This window comes from Pinus tabuliformis, chromosome 7, assembly GCF_031772625.1.
Source record: "Pinus tabuliformis cultivar Carrire ecotype Pingquan chromosome 7, CPIR1, whole genome shotgun sequence".
Classification (NCBI taxonomy): domain Eukaryota; kingdom Viridiplantae; phylum Streptophyta; class Pinopsida; order Pinales; family Pinaceae; genus Pinus; species Pinus tabuliformis.
Window position 1 is genome coordinate 63720342 of NC_142293.1, and position 20494 is coordinate 63740835.

At 42.2% G+C, this 20494-nt stretch overlaps 1 protein-coding gene across 1 annotated transcript; it reads left to right on the plus strand.

The window, feature by feature from the left end:
* Positions 1–15081: 15081 nt before the first annotated feature.
* LOC149245219 (uncharacterized) lies at positions 15082–17468 on the plus strand. Its single transcript, XM_089455550.1, has 2 exons — positions 15082–16338; positions 16456–17468. The coding sequence occupies exons 1-2, from the start codon at positions 15162–15164 to the stop codon at positions 17112–17114; spliced, it is 1836 nt and encodes a 611-aa protein (XP_089311676.1). The 5' UTR covers positions 15082–15161; the 3' UTR covers positions 17115–17468.
* Positions 17469–20494: the final 3026 nt, after the last annotated feature.

Below are 20494 nucleotides of genomic sequence, written 5' to 3' on the forward strand. Positions count from 1 at the left end.
AAGCAGGAAACCTCACAGAGCTTTGGGGAAGAAAACACCAGAGGGAGACTTCACTGGGAAGAAAACTGAGGTAAGTCATTTGAGGATATTTGGGAGTGTAGCCTATTGTCAAATTCTAGATGAAAAGCGCAGTAAGTTGGATCAGACTGCAGAAAAGGGGTATCTCGTAGGGTATAGCGACAACTGAAAGGCATACAGAATCTACATTCTTGGCAACAAGAAGATTTTAGTAAGGCGAGATGTAAATTTCATGGAAGACAGAGCTTTTAGAAGATCTCGAGAAATGCCTGCAAGAGATCAGTCATCAAATGTTCCATTAGTCCAACAACAGCGGGGACCACAGGGAGAACAAGCAAGGGGACAATCACAGGATTCAAGTATAGTGACTAGTACTAGCATCTCCTCAATAGCAAGAGATCCAAGAAGTTCTCAGCAGATAGAGTTGCAGAAACAGGCAGAGGCACAAATTGAACCTCCCACTACTAGTAGTAGGACTAGCAGGGAAGTGCGTCAAACCTTAAAGGACGCAGAAGAGTTTGTCAAAGCTCCTAGAACCGACAAGAGGTAGCGCAGGCAGTTAGATAGATACGAGGCCTTGGTAGCTCAGGTTGCAGAACCCTCCATATCTCAGGAAGCCGCACAACATCAGGTGTGGGTAGATGCTAGACCTGAAGATAGTTCTGTTATGGGTTCTGGATGGATCTACAAGATCAAGTACGCTGCAGATGGTAGTGTAGAGAAGTACAAGGCTGGATTCATGGCAAAGGGGTATGCACAAAAAAAAGGAATAGACTATGAGGAGACCTTCGCCCCTGTTTCCAGATATACCTCTATTAGATCCGTCATATCCCTAGCAGCTCAGATGGGATGGGAAATTCACCAGATGGACGTCAAGACAACGTTCTTGAATGGGGTGATAGAAGAAGAGGTGTACATAGAGCAACCTGAAGGCTTCGAAACTCATGAGAGACGCACTCATGTATGTAGATTGAAGAAATCCCTATATGGGCTCAAGTAGGCACCCAGGGCATGGTATGGTCAAAATGAGAGTTACTTGCAGTAGTTGGGATTCTTTTGATGATGCATATGGTACATATGTTATGTTTCTTACATGTTGATCTTCATAAATTCAAGGAGATAAACAGAGCTTGATTATACAAACTCATTATTTGATGATGATGACTGACACTCATTACTTTTATGTTGTTGTTATTATGCCTTCAAAGATGCATAAGTTGCATATGGTGCAGTTATCCAATGGAGAGGGTCTGATTTAGCTTTGAGAACTTATGTGGTTTTGGAGATGGCTTCAAATTTTCTACTCTTTTCACCCTTTTGACAGCTGAAAACAATTTTGCAGTGAGTGACAACAGAAGGAATATGAAAAAGAAATATTATGATTCCTCTGCTCATATAAGATGTTATTCTTGTAACAAGTTTCGGCATGTAGCAAAAGAATGTAGGAACAAATCTATGGATCACCTCAGACAACATGGCAAGCAATTATATAAGAATATTGATGTCAGAATACCTGAAAAAGATGGATCCACCAACATTTCTCATAATAAGCATAAATAAGAAGAACAAATAAGGTGTGGTCTTTCTCTATGCTCATTTGAAGGAGAAGATGAATGGTACATAGGTAGTGGGTGCTCTCATCACATGACTGGAGATAAGAGTAAGATGGAGTCTCTCAAGAAAAAACAATATGGTAAGGTTATTCTTGGAAATAATGCTCCAGCAAAAGTTCTGCGAAAAGGTAGAGCCAAAATTAATAAACATAGAGGATCAATTGATACATTATTAGTTCATGGGCTAAAGCAGAATATTCTAAGTGTAGGTCAAATAGCAGATAAAGAAAATATAATTGTGTTTACATCAACCAAATGCAAAGCTATAAATGAAGAATATGGAAAGGTCATAGCAAGAGGATATAGAAACCTAGACAAATTATATATGTTTACAGAAGTAAATTCTCGCAGATATGAGGAGGATTCAGACTCAGAGTAAAAGAAGATGGTGCTCAAAGCTAAATCAGACCCTCTCCATTGGATAGTGCTCGGAATAAGCTTTTCAATGGTATATGGAACTCCTCAAATGGACCTCAGAATTAGAAGATATGGCATGTTAAATTTGAGGGTTTTGTCACCGTTGAAATAAGCGGAGAAGAGAATATCGGAGGTCTGGGAGCATGTCACAAATCGCAATCGGGGTTTTATGAAAGCAGTAGCAGGTGTGGGGTGAAATCAGCGATCAACGATCGCTGATATCGCAAATCAGCAATCGGCGATTTCTCGTCAGTGGCACTAAGCACATATCGGCGCATCGCAGGTCAGAGGTCTGATATATTGGAGGTCCTGTATCGGTGGGTCAGGCAGCCCTGGCATATCGAAGGTCACTCACATCGGAGGTCTGGAGCGACATCAGCGTATCGGCGATTGGGGGGAGACAACCCTAAAAATATTACGATATCGTGAGTTGCGATATATTAGTGTTAAAGCATCGGGAGGATCGAAAACATTTAATAAAGGAAACCAACACAAAACCAAGGGCAGGTGAGCCTTTTTCTCTCTCCTCTAAGGAGGCCACGTGGCAGAGTTTTATTGGATTCGGTAAAGACACAATGGTGGTGACGTCAGCATAATGTGGTAGTACGAAGGACATGTGGCATGCAGATCTGGCATTTTCAAGGTTCCAAAGAGGGCATATCAGGGTGACACGTGTCATCACTCAGGAAGTGCCATGTGGTAGTAATGACGTCACATCGGAGATCGCAAATCGGCGTTTGCAGGTTGAGGCATGTTATTACATCAAGGTTAAAACCCCAATTGCGGTCCGCTGATAAAGGGGCTCTGATACAAGGGCTGGCCCACAATCACATAAAGAGCTAAAAGAACCAGGGGCTAAGCACGAAGGGTGATCGACGATTGGCAGTTGTGATGTGCATCAAAAAGAAATCGTCGATTGCGAACCTCCAATTGGGGGACTCCGATAAGGGGGCTGGCCTGTGATCACTTAAAGGGCTGAGGAACCAAGGGCCGAGCACTTAAGGGCTATCACAATTGGAGATCGCAAACATGTGTGCGGCTCTAATCTAAAAGTCCCGACTGGAAACCCCGATTGTGATCCGCCGATAAACAAGCTCCAATAAAAGGCGCACAGTCGTGAAGACTTAGGGAAACCTGGTGCAAAGCACTTATAAAGGGAAAAGGCCCTTGGACAGGAATCTAAAGGCTCTAGCTCCTTAGGGCTAAGCTCCAGGTCACAGCCCCCCAGTCATATGAGAAGAAAGGCAGAAAGGGGCTAAACAAAAGGGGGCCAAAGGAGATCGGGACTCACTATTCTGTAATGCCTCTTAGCTTAAAGGTCCCAATACAACGATGCCCAGATAGTATGGTACAAAGCTTTGAAGGCAGATGGGTCGGCAGCTAAGACATTGAATGAAGGCATGGGGAAGTGGTAAATCAGTATGGGGACTCAGGAAGACTTAATCCCTCAGCGTGGAATTCCACTCAGTCGTAAATGTAAAGGACTGGCCAGATAAACCCTGCTTCTGCTCTGCGAAAAGCAAACACAGTCGATCGCTACCAACTCCAAAGAGTGTTGAAGCTAGACAGTTAAGGCGAAAGTGATAGGAACCAACCGAGCAATAGGAAAGGCACATCAGCGCAAAGATGTGGCCTGATCAAGGGGCTTATTGAGAAAAACAAAAATACATTTTCCTCCATCATCATTCAGTTTCCCTTGTTTCTCTTTTCTGTCATTTCTATTATTCTATAGTTTTTATGTATTTTCAAGAAAGGAATCGAATCCTTTAGAATCATTTTGGGCATCAGAGCTATCGCACGCCGAGACAGCTAGTCGATCAGACAACTGGATGCTCAGGCTGAGATATTTTTGTAATTAATTTTCAAGCTCTCCCTCTCCTTATAAAAGGGAGGAAGAAACACTTAATACAGGTTCCAGAATTCTGCACCCGCAGTGGTCCAAATTCTTTGGTTCCATTTTGGTTCTAAATGCTTTTTCATGAGGGACTTGAGTTGTAAGTTGTTGAATGTAAATGGACTGGTGAATGGGACTCATTTTGCAGATTAATGAAACTCCTTGGTGATTCCAATCATGGCAATGCACAATATGTTTTCCCCTCTGTAAATCTCATTCCATATATGTTTTTATTTCTCTGAAATAGTGTCATGAAACTATAGGTTTCATCCTTGTTCATGATTGTATATTTGTTACTAAGTAGCAACAATACCTTTGTTATTTACAGATTTACTTAAGTACCTGTAATGTGCACATATTTACTCAAGATTTTGGTGACAAATGTGCCCATGAGTGTATGGCCTGAAACCCTGACTAGCGCTCCACTCCTTCTGCTCTTTCATCTCCTCCTTCTTCCATATTTCTATTGGAACATTGTGGCTTAGGATTCTGCATTGCGATCATCCCTATGCATTGATTTCTCTCCCCTCTTTCCTCCTCTTCACTTTACTGCAATGTCAATATTAAGCTGCCTGTTGTTGTGTGGCGGCCACCAGAACCATACATTTCTCTTTGAGATTGGCCCGATTTACCCTTGAGCATTTGGACCCATGTATTGGCTTGATTTTAACTTCATGAAGTTTGATTGAACCAAGCCCCCTTTATTCTCTTTTTCAAACTATGTGACAATGGGAGTGCACCGAAAGCCACTGTTGATAATCTTCCATGCACTCCTCTATCTAAGATGTCTTAGGCATTGGTCTACAATCAACTCAGAGGTTGTCTCTAGGATTTTTTTTTGTGTCTCCTGAAGCACTTGTGCTAAAGGTGCTAGAAAAAGCGAAAACATCTTTTTGGCGCCGTTGCCGGGGAATGCATTAGAATATTTCTCCTTGGGTGAACAAGGGAAGTGTGGGTTGAAGATCTCTCACCTTGGCGACTCCACTGTTTCAATTTTATGGTAAACATCCTGGCGACTCCACTGTCCACATCTCTATTTGATCATTATGGCTTTCAAGCAGCCTCATAATCACTCTGATGCTAAAGAAACCGAAAAATTTCCCTACCTTCAAACCTGAAATCACTCACCTAGGGGGTTTTCAAAATGGCCATTCCTGCATTCCTGGCCAACCAATTTTCCCCACTAGATTTTTCTTCTATTGTTGGTTATCCCAATCATGTCCCTACATTTCATGAATGGAATACCCATTTTCCTATATTCACTGAAACACAGATAGAAGGCTTGACCAACACCTCAAAGATTTTCATGAATGCATGGAGAAACAAGGTATTATTTTTGAAGATGCACAAATGAAATTGTTCATGTACTCTTTAGAAGAGGATTTTAGAGTTTGGTATAGAACAATACCTCGTGGCAACATATCCTCCTTAAAATGTTTTCATATAGCATTCCATCATTATTGCAAAAGATTATATCCACCGAATGCTCTGTTTGAAGATTGTTGCGCACATTTTAATGTTGAAAATATCCCTGAGGGTAATGATCCTACTGAAGATGTTTGTGAGACTCCATTCCAAGAAGATATCTACTCACATCAGGAAGCATTTCCCAGTGATCAAGAAAGCAAAGAAGGAAACATCATCGAGTTGCAAATAAACCCTCAGAAATCTTATTCAGTCGAATTTGATGATTCTCCTTCTTATGATCAGTATTAATCTGATGGGAAGTCGAGCGACATTGAACTACAACAGTCCAAGTCATGGGAAGATGCATAGAAAGAAGATGCCCCAGGCCACGATTCCCAATCTTCACCTGGAGAACAAGTTCAAGAGCCTCCTCCAACTTATGATTCATATTATTCAGAGGAGGATGAGGCAGTCGCGGAGTTTCAAAGGGAGTTGTTTACTAGCAAGTGGGGAGAAGGCTCCCAGCAACAAATTTTCAAGAAGAGCCCGAAGTTGAAGGACCAAGCAATGTTTGTGATTACTTATTGCAGAAAGGTCCCTGCCAGGAATTCTTAGTAGGCCCTCTAGTTTATGACTCTTACAATTCAGAAACTAAAGATTTTACTACAGATTTCCAAGAGGGTTGGCCCGTTGACAAATGGGTAGCAAAAGATCAGCAACAAGCTGTTCTTGAAAAATCTAAGGCTGAGGAGCTTTATAGTATTTGCAGCTTCCTTGATCAAGAAGATATTCGTCAACAGAATTTTCATGGAAATAAGGCAGCTACAAATTATTCTTGTTAGTCCTATGACCTTGTAGCTTATTACATGAGCACATTCTTTGGTCAACATCAAAGGTTGTTTTTGGAGTATGCATCAAGTTTTTTGTTTGAAGATTTTTCATGGTGCATGCTTAGTTTAATTTTTAAATTTCAACAACAGGGAGGCATTAGGTCCAGCACCCAAATGTTGGCCTAGATCCATTGGAGGGTTGAACTCACTTAGGTGAATTGAGCCCTATACATAGGTAGGAGTTGTATATAAATAAGCTCACTAGCTGAGCATTTACTTTCCAGTTAGTAGAATTTATTTTTCTGCATTTCAGTTTGATGAGGAAAGGACTCCCTGCAAACAAAGTTTCATGGAGATTTGATGGTTGTACAAGTTCATTATATTTTTAAACCCATGCCCAATAGTAAAGGGTACTGGTCTGCAGGTTTTCAGCACCTTTCCCGCAAGGCACTGTCCCTAGTTGGAGCCAATGTTGTCACTCACTGCAAAATTATTTTCCACTGTCAAAAGGGTGCAAAAGAGCTGAAACATTGCAGCCATCTCCAAAACCATAGAAGCTCTCAAAGCTAAATCAGACCCTCTCCATTGGATAGTGCTCAGAATAAGCTTTCCAAAGGTATATATAACTCCTCAAGTGGACCCCCGAATCAAAAGATATGGCCTGTTAAAGTTGAGGGCTTTGTCACTGTTGAAATAAGTGGAGAAGAGCATATCGGAGGTCCAGGAACATGCCACAAATCACAATTGGGTTTTTTTGAAAGCAGCAACAAGTGTGGGGTGAAATCAATGATCAGTGATTGCCGATATCGCAAATCGGCGTTCGGTGATTTCTCATCAGTGGCACTAAGCGCATATCGGCGCATCGCAGGTTAGAGGTCCGATATATCGGAGGTCCTACATCGGCGGGGTGAATCGGCGGGTTAGGCAACCCTAGCATATTGGAGGTCCCACACATCGGAGGTCTGGAGTGATATCAACATATCAGCGATCGGGGGGTGATAACTCTAAAAATATTGTGATATCGCGAGTTGCGATATATTAGTGTTAAAGCACTGGGAGGACCTAAAACATTTAAAAAAGGAAACCAACGCAAAGCCAAGGGCAGACGGACCTTTTTCTCTCTCCTCCAGGGGGCCACGTGGCAGAGTTCGATTGGATCCAGTAAAGACAGTGGTGTTGACGTCATCATAACGTGGTAGTACGGATGACACGTGGCATGCAGATCTGGCATTTTCAAGGATCCAAAGAGGGAATATCCGAGTGACACATATCACCACTTAGGAAGTGCCACGTGGCAGCGATGATGTCACATCGGAGATCGCAAATCAGCATTTGCAGGTTGAGGCATGTTATTAAATAAAGGTTAAAACTCTGATTGCGATCCGCCGATGAAGGGGCTTCGATACAGGGGCTGGCCCACAGTCATATAAAGAGCTAAAGGAACCAGGGGCTAAGCATGGAGGGTGATCGGAGATCGGTGATCAGTGATTGGTGATCGACGGTTGTTGTGTGCATCAAAAAGAAATCGCTGATTGCGAACCTCCGATTGGGGGATTACGATACGGGGGCTGGCCCACAATCACATAAAGGGTCGAGGAACCAAGGGCCAAGCGTTAAAGGGTTATCACAATTGTAGGTTGCAAACATGTTGTAGCTCCAATGTAAAAGTCTCGATTGGAAACCCCGATTGCGATCCATCGAGAAAGGAGCTCTGATAAAAGGCGCATGGTTGTGAAGACTTAGGGAAAGTGCAAAGCAATTATAAAGGGAAAAAGCCCCCCGTGTTAGGTTCCTATACTAATAGGTTTCATATTTCATGATTGACTATGGAAGAGCCAAATATGTTCATCCTTGCATGCTGCAATGGTTCCATATTTTGTATACAAATAGGGAAATTAAAAAATGTAAAGAGGGTATGCCCTAAAAGAAAAATCAAAGGGCAAAAAGAGTAAATTGGTCAGAAAAAAATAATAGAAATGAACCCCAAAGAAAGACCAGGAAAGTGGCCAGTCAAAATGCCACTGCTATCTTATTTGCAAACTCACAATGTGCAAATACTGTTGTTTATCACACTTGATGGATGGCCCAACATGGCAGTTGTTTGTTTGCATAACAGTGGAAGCATGACTAATTTCCCCTTCGTTCCCCATAAATCTTTGACTAACATCCCCTCAAGGAGCCTGGGATCTGCCCAAGGGTCCTGTTTCACTTCATTTCATGATAAATGTTGAGTTGAATCTTGACTCCACTTAGTGAAAAGAAGCCACATTTCTTGTGTAAAATCATTACTCCATACTCCTTTCATCTTCTTATGTCTAAGTTTTCACTCCATATTCTTAGCATTCACCCATACAGTTTCATTCCATAAAGTCATATTAACATATAACCCTATTATATAGCTCCCTTAATCATTTCACTATCCCTATATTACAAAAAACTATAATAAAAAACCCCAAAAAGTGTAAATATCCCCACCCCTTGGCACTATAGCCATATAACCTAAGTTTGGGAAATACTAAAGTCCATTTGGGACTTATATTAGCCCTTCCGCGTATGTATCTTGGGATTAATTTAACATCCGGTTAAATTAATAACCATGCTGCCCACCCCCCTCACACATAAGCCATACTTTATTTACCCTCCGCGCTCATATATTTCGGGGTTTGTTTAATATTTTGATTAAACAAATAAACTACATCCCCGACGCCGATCACATAACCCATATAATCTAAAGTTTTATACCCCGCATATATTGTTAAACGTTTAAATATGCGCGGGCCCCGTCATTCCAAAACCCCGCAACTTTAACGTCCCAACCGCTGTCTGATCCAGGGCCTCAAATCTAACGGTGGGCGGCCATATCGGGCGCTCCGATCCGCCGAAGATTAGCGTCCAGGGGATGGGCAGTATTGCTGCCGTACCCCCACCACGCGTCAATCACCCGGCGTGATCGGAGGCCCTCTCTGCAAAACCGCCTCGGGCCAAAAGTGGTGCGGGGAAATCCGGAAACCGCCCGCCTCCTTCCGCTGACGATAGGCCCACGTCACCCCATGACCGCGCATCCACGTCACCCCCAGCCCTCTGCAGTACAGCCACGTCACCCGCTCACGTCACCACCCCACCACGTCATCATACACGTCGGCTGCCACGTCATCTCCGTACCCACTACGCGCCAAAAATACGTCATGCTGACGTCATCCCCGAAAAGCGCCAAAAGCGCCAAAATGTCCCAAATTCAATAAAAAGTCGCGAAAACGACCATTTTGTTTGTTTTTTATTATTGCACCCGCGGACAACGTGCATGCAATTTTACGACGACATTGCCGCCACCACTCCAGATTGCTCAACCAAGCGAGTTCTGCCTACAAATCCGGCCCCTCAGCTCGCCATTGAACCTGCTAATTGCCCTCTGCACCATACAAAACAGGTATTTACCCGCAGCTGACCTATGAACCCTGTTTTTTAGAAATTTCGCCATTAAAGTTGGTTGAATACCTGCAAATTCAAACCAGAAAGGCACTTGAGCACCTAAAATTCCACCAGTTAACTCACTTGTTGACCCCCTGTTCAAGTGCAACCCGACAAATTTGCCCTCTCTGCGAATTCTGCCATTAAAACGCATTTTAAGTTTGTTTCTGCCGGCAGATGCTCTAAACTACCCATGCATTGAAATCCCTTTGTCAAAATCCTCTGTAAAATTTCACCCCTTTGGCTAGAAATCAACCCCATTCCCTCTGCAGTTTACCCACAGAGCCTATCAATCCAGTGAATTCATTCAAAGACCTGTCCAAATTCTGCAAAATTTACTGTTTTACCATAAATTATACACAGTGAAGGCCAGTGCTATAGCCAGGCTTACTCTACAGCTCCCCAGCAAAGCCTCAGAGGCAATTTTTCACCACGCTGTTGTTGCACAAATCCTAATTTCAAGTACACAAACAAAAAAATTTGAAGATGACCACCCCAGCAGCCTTGAACATTGCTCCTCTCAATGCACCTCACAAGGAACTTGAAGCATTACCCCTAGCTGATAGGGACCACCTTATTCAAGATTTGGTTGGAGACAGAAACCACTTGCAGACCTTCTGTCAACTGAGAAACAGTCACTTGAACAGCAGTGACATCTATGGCATTTGGGAGTCAAACTTGCCCATCTACTTCCTCCCTTCTGTCAATATTTTCCCTGAAATTATTCGCCTCTGCTATGAAAACTATGACCCATCTCAAAGAGCAGTCAAGTCTCCATCTAGGAGCATTCTTTTCCAAATAACTCCTGATTCAATCAACCAAATGCTTAACTTCAAGCAAACTCAGCTTCTGATGCCTCTCTCTATGAAATTCCTACTTGATGAAGGTCCTAAACTTTCCAGCTCTGAGATAGCCCGAATTGTTAAAATATTCTGGAGAGCAGACCGCCAGCCTACAGGGCCACCTCCTTTTCTCTATGTGTGCTTCAATGAAGTGGGTAAGTTGCTGGTTGATATGATATCCTATGTACTAGGTTTCAAAACAAGTGAGCACATTGATGAAACCATACTAGTCATGCTGTCTACATTTAGCCCAGGACAACCCCCTGCTGTCAAGTATAATTATGCTAAATTCATCTCCAACAAGATACATGACCAACTGCTGAAACTGGATAGGGAGGGAGTCTTCAAATATTCATCCTATATCTATCATTTGTTCATGTATTATCAGCCAGACTGCTTCCAATGCCCCATCAAAATATTGGACTCTAAAGGGGAAAAGAGGTCTGTGATTTTCTGGACCTCAGTCTTTCATGAAGTCCAGAACTCCCCCTACTCTTACTGTGAATTTATTGACCTATTTGTCTATCCAGTTTTTTGTCTCCTGAAGAGAGCCCCTCCTGCTAGGTTATCCTATGACATGCAGAAAATATTGCAGCTTTCAAAGAATTACAAAATAGGTGACTGGTACTTTTACCAGAATCACACTGTCATTAGGATCTATGGCTGTGAACTCTGTCCCTACAGGCTCCCAAGATATGTGCCAATGAGACTCTTTGCCTTGGAGTATTACAGGCAACTCATCAATTCAGACTTAACTCATTTTCATAGTGCCAAGAAGAAGGCTCGCCTGAAATTCAAAGACCAACTAGGCCCCTTTGTCATGAACAAGAAAGAAGGTTGGCAAGATTCTGATCAAATATTGGGGGAGAAACTCAAGTTAAAGAGAAGTTTCTGGTGGGTCCCTTATGACCCAGATGGCTTTATTAGTACCAGAAAAATAAAATATAGGCTGACAGCCTATGAGCATTGTAAAATCCCACAAATTGAACAATATGCCAACCAAGATGAGTGGGTGGCAGGGACACTAGTTGAGGAATTTACCCAAGAAGAAATTATGGAGCAAAATGTCAAAGATTTAGAAAAAACTCTTGACTTGGATTCTTTTGAGCAGGTAATATTCAAACTGCCACAACAAGTCGGAGAGGGCACATCTACTGCTGCAGCTTCACAAGCTGCCCAAGAAAGATCTACACCGGCAACAGGTACAGCAAAAGGCAAGGAGGTGATGGATGCAGAACAGGAAACAGTGATTGAATAGCCTACCACCTCAAAGGAGCAGGGTCAAGGGCAAGCCCCTCCACAGCAAACTGAGGCACTACAGGTGCCAGCTTTACAGACTCCTCTTAATGAGAAAAGAGGTAAAAATAGGGATAGGGAAGAGACCACACCTCCAAGTGGGTCAATCCAGCAACCAGAAGCCAAAAGACAAAGAGTTGATCCTCAAGTTGAGGAAGAAATTACTGAAGAAGTAATAGAGAGCCCGAGGAGTGGAAGAGAAACAAGCCAGCAAACACCTACTAGCTCATTCCAGCAAGATCAAGAGAGGTAGCATGGTATGGAGGTGTCTTCCTCAAGACAGCAAAGCAAGCAACCGCCTGGCATCAAAGCAACTTTTATGGAAATCAAAGCTCAGAATGAACTATTAAGAGTACAGCTATATGATTAGTTTCTCAAGGCAACACTCTCCAAACAGCAAAGGTTAATGGCAGCCTATGACTTTAAAGAGGAGAAAATGATACTAAGTCATTTCAAGCCGAAGATACCACAGCCCCAGACAGCTGCAGACTATATAAAGACAAGCTTAGAGGTCCTCTCCAAAGACATACACCCGATGGACCAAATAGAGCTGCACAAGCAAATAGGTGAGATGGTCTATGCCACTCTGGCAGACAAGGCCATGCCGGCTCATCAACTGAAGGAATCATTAAAAAACACTAACACTCAATTGGATTTGGAAAGAATGTCTTCCTCGGCCAAAGATAACAGAATAAAGACATTGGAGGAGATCATAGTGGAACTGGGGCATGATCCTAAGAAGGATGCTAAAGCCATCCAGGCCCTCATAAGGAAAAAAGAGGATGTCATTACTGCACTTAAAAAACAATTGAGGCTGCCTTCAACTATGCACCCTCAAACTGCAGAACTTATACAAGAAAAGGAAGGAGAAGATACCATGGATTTGCTAATGAGGATGAACCAAAGAATAATTCAGATGGAACAAGAGTTGGAGAGAGCACTGCAAGGCAAGCAGGGAGAGTCGACCTCCCAGCCACCTCAAACAGCTCCAACTGTTGTCACTGTTCCTCCCACATAAGCAGCAGCAATCCCTCCTATTATCTCAGCATCTACAACAACTACAACAACTACAGATGCTACAGTAGCAACAACAACAGCACCTGAATCTAGCATGAGCATGGAAGAAATGATGAAAGCAGTCAAGGAGCTAGAAGTTCAGGTGACAGAGGTGAAAGAGGCCAAAGAAAAGTTGGCCAAGCTGGAAGTAAGCTACGACAAGTCCAAAATGACAGTAGCTGAAAAAACAAGGGAAATAAAAGCCTTGAATGACAAAATAAAAGCCTTAGAGAAGGAGCTTACTTTAGACAAAACTCTAGCTGAAATAAAGAAGATTTTGTGGGCCAAAATTAACCAGTCAATCACTGACCAATGGCGGTCGATTCAGGCCATACATGAACAAATAGAATTGATAGGCCTAGCCCAATTTGAGACTCAAAGGGCTAGAGTAGCATTGGGAAATATGCCTGAGCAGGCCAGTAAAATGATTCACTTCCTGAACACTCATACCAAAGAGGAGTTGGCAGCATTAGACATTAGCAGCAGGACAGATACTATTCTGACAACAAAGAAGGTGCTGACCCTAAGAAATTTTGTGCAAACTCTAGAAAGAAAGTGCCAGGAAATGCAGGCAGAAATAGATGATTACAAGCTAAAGCTTGCAGCATTGCAGAGCAGAGGGTTACCCAGTTTATTAACCAGCGTTGGAAGACTGCTAAGACGTGAACAGTATGCCACCAGGGTAAATAATTATGTTTCAAATCAGATTACGGCATCCTCAAGTACCTCAGAGGAAACAGGGCCTCCCTCTGGGCAGACTCTGTATGACAAATTAGAGAACCTGTTTTATATTGAACATGAAATAAATCACCTCTTTGAGGTTCAGCCCAATTTTTATAGATATACTGAAGCAGATGAGACATTGGTAAAGATACAAAGGCATCAATTGGCTACAAAAGATTGGTGGCAGTCAATGCTGGAAATTCTGCCAAGGTGATATAATTTTGTTTCTTTTAAATCAGCTACAGGTCAGCAGCATTGTTTTACGAAACGGCCGGGTTGACTCCGAAACGGCCGTTTCGTTCCGGGTCAACAAAAAAAATTTCAACTCGGCCCCATGACCCGGCTCGGTGACCGGGTCAGCTATGACCCGGCCGAGTCAGCCAATGACTCGGCCGGGTCATAGCTGACCCGGTCAACCCGGCCGGGTCACGTCAAAAAACGGCCGTACCGTTTGGAACCCGCTGGGCAGCGTTTTAACTTGAAAAAAATTAATTTTTTGCTGATTTTTGGCTGATTTGGTTAGGGTTTGTGGACATGAAAAGGTTTATGTGATTAGTTAAATGCATTTGGGGTCCATTTCCCCCTCCCAAACTCTATTTAAGACAGCCAAATGCTCTCATTTCACTCACAGCAGTCTTATGCATTTGAGTGAGAGTCTTCTTTGAGAGTTAGTGAGCAGTTCTTGAGCTTGTTTTGGAGCAGCAGTGAGGAGTCTTGGAGGAGCATTGTAGCTGGAGTGAGGAGCTTCTTGGGCAGCCATTTGGAGCAGCATTGAGGAGCTGATTTTTGGAGCAAGTTTGAGGAGGCAGTTTGTGCCTGGAGGTATTTTTTTCCACCTCTATAAATCTGTTTTTACTTGTTAAATTTTAGGTGCATATAAAGATAGCTTAGAGAGTGTTTTTAGTCAAATAAATGAACATTGAATCAATTTTTATTTTTTTTTTCATTTTCAGATTGTTTTCCTAGTCAAAAAATGGCACCTAGAGCAAAAGATGCTGCTTGGGCATATGTTGAAATGGTTGATGATGAGATGTGTTGCAAGTTTTGCCATAGGAAAATTAAGTCAGGTCCTGGGGGGATTCATAGGCTGAAACAACACTTGGCAGGGATTAAAGGCAATATTACTGCATGTAAATCCCCCGAAATTGGGGAGATTAGAAAGACTTTGTTGGAAAGCTTTGAAAAATTTGAAGCAGATAAGACTAGGCAAAAAGAGATACAGGCTGAAATTGGGAGGAAGAGGGAGATACAAAGAATGATGGCTGCCAACCCCCACTATGAGTTTGAGGGTTCTTCCTCTATCCCTCAAACTGATGCATCAAACCCTTTCCGTTATGTTCCTCCCTCTTTTGCTTCTGTTCAAGATAAGGGAAAGGGTAGAATGAAGGGTGATGGGACTATCAAAAGTTTTTTCACTCACTCAAGCTCCTCTCCATCAGATGCACATGGTCCTGAAGTTAGTAAAGGACTTTCTCAGCCCACTTTAGATGACCATTGGAAGAAAAAATTGAGGGAGACTGCTTGTGACTACATAGCTAGATGGTGGTATGATGCTGATATCCCCTTTAATGCTGCTCGTTCACCATATTATGAGCCTATGTTTGAGGCCATACATGCTGCTGGAAAAGGCTTCAAAGGCCCTACTATGCAAGAGCTAAGGGGGGTTCGTTTGCAGAAAGAAATTACATCAATTAATGAGTATTTGCAAGATTTCAAGGAATCATGGGCAAGAACAGGGTGTACCATCATGTCAGATGGATGGACTGATCAAAGAAACCGTACCATCATAAACTTTCTTGTCTTCTGCCCACAGGGAACCATGTTTTTAAAATCAGTTGATGCATCTGATAAGGTAAAAGATGGCCACTTGTTGTTTCAGCTATTGGATGAGGTTATTCAGGGTGTGGGGGTGGCTAATGTTGTTCAAATCATCACAGACAATGCCTCTAACTATGTTCTTGCTGGTAGACTGTTAGAGGAAAAACACAAGACCATCTTTTGGACCCCATGCGCTGCACATTGCATAGACCTCATGCTTGAGGATATTGGGAAATTAGATTGGGTCAGAAACACTGTAGATAATGCCAAAAGCATAACAAAATTTATCTACAATCATACACTGGTTTTGAGTATCATGAGGAAACACACTGGAGGCAAGGATATTATTAGGCCTGCCATCACTAGATTTGCTACACATTTTTTGACATTGCAATCTATGCTTTCCCAACATAGAAACTTGCAAAAGATGTTTTCCAGTGATGATTGGAATAATAGCAGTTGGTCTAACAAACCAGAAGGCAGAGAATTGAGAAGGAAAGTCCATGATGAAACTTTTTGGAGAAAGGCAACAGAGATTGTGAAGGTTGCTGAGCCACTAGTTAAGGTGTTGCGGTTGGTGGATGGGGAAAGGTTGGCTATGGGCTTCATTTATGAGGCTATGGATCAAGCAAAGGAGCAAATAAAGGCAGCATACAAGGATAGAGTGGCAAAGTATGGGCCCATTTGGGCAATCATTGATGAAAGATGGAACAATCAACTCCATCGCCCTATACATGCAGCTGGGTATTTTTTGAACCCACGGTATCATTATAAAGCTAAGGAGTCAGGAGCTTTGAGGGGGGAGGTCAGAGATGGACTGGTTGATTGCATTGAGCGCATGGTCCCATCGGAGTCTGATCAGCTACTGATACATCAGCAGGTCACATCCTTCACCAATGCAACAGGTACCTTTGGGAAGAACCTAGCAAAGATTGCAAGAGAAGCAGATGAGCCAGGTAAACAAAAATTTCAATTTTCAATTTCTCAATTTCAAGTTAGATATAATTTGTAATTTTGTTGAGCTTCAGCCTTCATCTAACTCATAATTCATTACACTCCTATGTTTTTTGCAGCACAATGGTGGGAGGCCTTTGGTGGCCAGTGCCCTGAATTGCAAAGGTTTGCAATTCGTATTTTGAGTCAAACTTGCAGTGCATCTGGGTGTGAGCGCAATTGGTCTGTCTTTGAGAGGATTCACACAAAGAAGAGAAACCGTTTGGAGCAAAAACGGTTGAATGATCTAGTTTTTGTCCAATACAACCTTCGGCTCAGACGGAACCAATTGCTGAACAAAAGACCTGATTCAGATCCCATTGTGTTGGAAGACATTGATCCAACATCAGATTGGGTAGTGGAGAGTCGTCTACCAGAGTTTGATCCTGATGAGGATCTTGATGAACTTGATGTTGGAGATCCACTGCAGCGTGTTCAGTTGAATGCAGATCCCAATCCACCAGCCTCAGTCTCACAGCCAGCTAGTAGGACTCCAGTTGTAGGTGCTTCGCCTTCCTCTGCTCAGCCACGACAGAAGCGCAGCCGCATTTGTACTCTATCTCAGCTTGCATCTGCTTCACAGCCTAGTGGTACTGGTACTGGCACCACTTCTACAGTTGCAGTTGGAGACGATGATGATGAGGAGGAGCCATGGGGCCCCTTGTCTGGCTCTGCCTCTGATGATGATGATCCAGAGATTGGTCGAGATGATCTTGGCTCCTCTGGCAGTAGCCAGTAGCTACTAGCCTCCTTGGTTATTTGTATTTTGTTTTGACTCTTGAGTCTTTGATCATGTATGACAGACTACAGTTGACTATGTATTTACTATTGCCATTGGGTACACCGTACCATTTTGATATAATGGATTGGTTCATGAGCCTACTTTGATCATATGTTGTCTTCCATGTATATTATAATGTTGTGTGTTTGGAAACTTGAATGAAAATATTTAAAATTATGTTTAAACTATTTAAAATTATGTTTTTTTATAAAAAAAATAAATATTTAATGTATTTTTTACAACGACCGAGTCATTGAAATCGAGCCGGCCGAGTCATTGCCGTTTCCGTTTCCGTTTCCGAGTCGATCCTCGGCCGAGTCCGAATCCGAGTCCGTTTTGTAAAACATTGGTCAGCAGCTCCACATATAGGGGTCAGCTACCAAAGTGTCAAGGTGGTAGAAAAAGAAAGTCAAATATGATAGCAGCTCATTAAAGCAAAGCAATCACAAGTGGCAAGAGACAGCACATCAGGAACGCAAGCCAAAGCTACAGCCACCAGCCGAAAAAGCAGCCTAAAAGTCAACAAAGCAGGACACCTAAAGCGGCCAAGTACCGCATATTTACTCACTCAGGTTGCGCTGGCTTCCACATCAGTTATTGCTATTCAGCAAAGTAGATGGATAAATTTATGACTAGATATTTTCCTACGGGATATTTTTGTAACAAACTCTCTTATATATAGACCGAACTCATATGTTTTGTGGGTTGGTGATTTTCTTTCTAAGCTACGCTGTAATTTCAGAGACTATCTAATACAAATGGCTGTTGAAGTTCATGGTTTCTGCGCTGTTTGAAAGTGGAAATGATGGTCTGGGACATGCTACAGGATTCCTGTGTCAATCTATGGAACAATAAGTTATTCTAAACTCTGTTTTATGTTTTCTGTGTTTGTAAAATGCCATCTATGTTCCATAATCTTAGTAACAGAGAAGAAGAATAGCCCAAGATTTGTTTAAATGCACCATGTGCTCAATCTCTGCTATTAATTATGTTTTCTTCAGGATTAGTTACAAATATGAATTCTTAATTTCTCATGTTTGCACTAATTCCTTTCATTTTGAATATTGTTTAGGAATTCTTAGTTGCTTCTGAATAACATTCATACGCTTTCCCTTTGCCAGCATAATGAAATATTTTTGATTGCCTTTCATTCCCTGACTTCATACCACCAATTTCCAGATTTGAAAATTGTTCCTAGATTGCCTATCTGGCTCTGTAGCATTCACATTCACCCAAGAAACACTTTCAGCAGTACACCATCATAGACTCCATAGCCCAATGGAATAGACTATCTTAGACTTGCATCCCAGCTCTACCTGAAATTACCATCCAACAAACTTAAAACAAACTCTGTACATCATAACTAGCCTAAAATACTTCAAAATAAAGCTAAATCACAAAGAGAGAGCCCTCTCTGGTTGCAGGTAGGCTAGGACCTGCAACTAAAAGATTTGTTAGTGGTTACCTCAGCCGTATTCCCTCCAGGAGGCAGGGAACAACCTGAGTGATAACATCATTGGCGACTCCGCTGGGGAATCTGAATGGTTATTTGCAACTGCCATCTATTTTCTAAAGCTACAGATGGAGCCTGAAGTTAGCCAGGTAGCCTTTGAAACTGTCTCTGCTCTGCATTTACAGGAGTAAATAAAAGCTGCTTCAGTCAATCTCCAGTATAGTTTTAGGCTTTAAACAGCTGTTTCAAACATTTGATCAGTTTCCTCTGTTTCAACATGTTTAAAGGAAAGCCCAAAGCCTCCCATATTTCAAAGAAACTCTTGTAGAATATTGTGAAAAAATTGTGATCTTAAGACATCACCTGAAAATACCAAAAAACAGATTTAGAAGCTGGCTCCAAAGAAGAAAACTCGTTACACCAGGTCAAACCCTGACCCAGATCCTTCAGCTATTTTTGAAAATCCCAACTTGATCCCTAAGACCCTTAGGAAACAAGAAGCTCAAGAAAAATTTGCTGATTCAGATCTTGAAACAGTTCAGCAGAGCTATATCGCAACTCCTGCTAAACCCTCAATCTGTCTTCACATTACTGCTGCTTCTCCCAGTTCTTCATCCACCTCTCAAAGCACCTTCTCCATACCTCCATCCACTGCACCTATTTCTACCACTGTCCCAGTTGTTCCAACTGTCCCATTTCTTCCTGTTGCCCCATTTATCTATGTAAATATGGCGAACCGTTATGCTCCTTTGCAGTTACCTAGAAATCCAGGGGCTATGCCTCAGGATTATCAGAGTAAAATCACATATTTTGATGGTACTGGCTCCTATACAGCCCAACAACACACTAAGAAAATGCAAGAATATTTTGAGAATTATGAAATAGATGATGATGATGTGAGAATGAAGATCTTTGTCCAAAGCCTAACGGGTGATGTAAGGACTTGGTTTAGATCACTTGCTCCAAATTCTATAGCTAATCCAGATGCCCTCTACCAATCCTTTCTAAATAGATGGGAAAAGAAGAAAGACCCTTTGCACATTTTAACAGAATATGATAATCTAAAAAGAGGCCCACAATAAGCCGTCCAAGACTATTGTGCTAGGGTCAACAATGTGTATAATGCTATTCCTCAAAACCTTAGACCTCCACCTGATTTAGCTTTGATCAAATTTCCTGATGGATTTGACCCTGATATGGCATATCAGCTGAGGGAAAGAGCCCCTCCAAGCTTAGCAGACATGCAGAATATAGCTGTTAGTGTGGAGGCAAACTTAATTGCTAAACGAAACCGGGCAAGAGCTGAAAGAAGAACAACTTTCAAAGAGGAACCTTCAACATTTGAACAAAAACTTGATGCAATCATCAAAGGTATGGATAGACTTGGGGATAGGGTGGAAACTATTGAAAGGAAATCATCATGGGAAGGTCAACCAAGTAACACTGCAAGAAGCCCGAACTTTAGAAAAAATCAAACTCCAAATGTTGGAAGGGCTGGCCCTGACCAAAACATCAGACCTCCATTTCAAGAGAACTATGTCGAAGCCTCAACCCCTAGTGAACCAACAGAGGACACCCAAATCAACCTAATGGGGTTAAATATGAGCAACAAATATTCTTGACCCAAGATGACCAAGAAGCCCACAATATCAATCAATTTCAAACCAAGTCTGGAGAATCATTTGATTTTAGGAAAGGCTATGATGCTGCAGTCTATGAGGTTCATAAACAGTACAAACTAAGAAGCAGAACCATAGATGTGCTTGAACCTACTAAGCCAAGGGATACCAAGCAGCCAAAGAAAACAAAAGATAAAGCTGTCCTGATAGAACCCTCTACTAAAACAGACCCAGACCCAAAGGAAGTCACTGTGGAAGATATATCA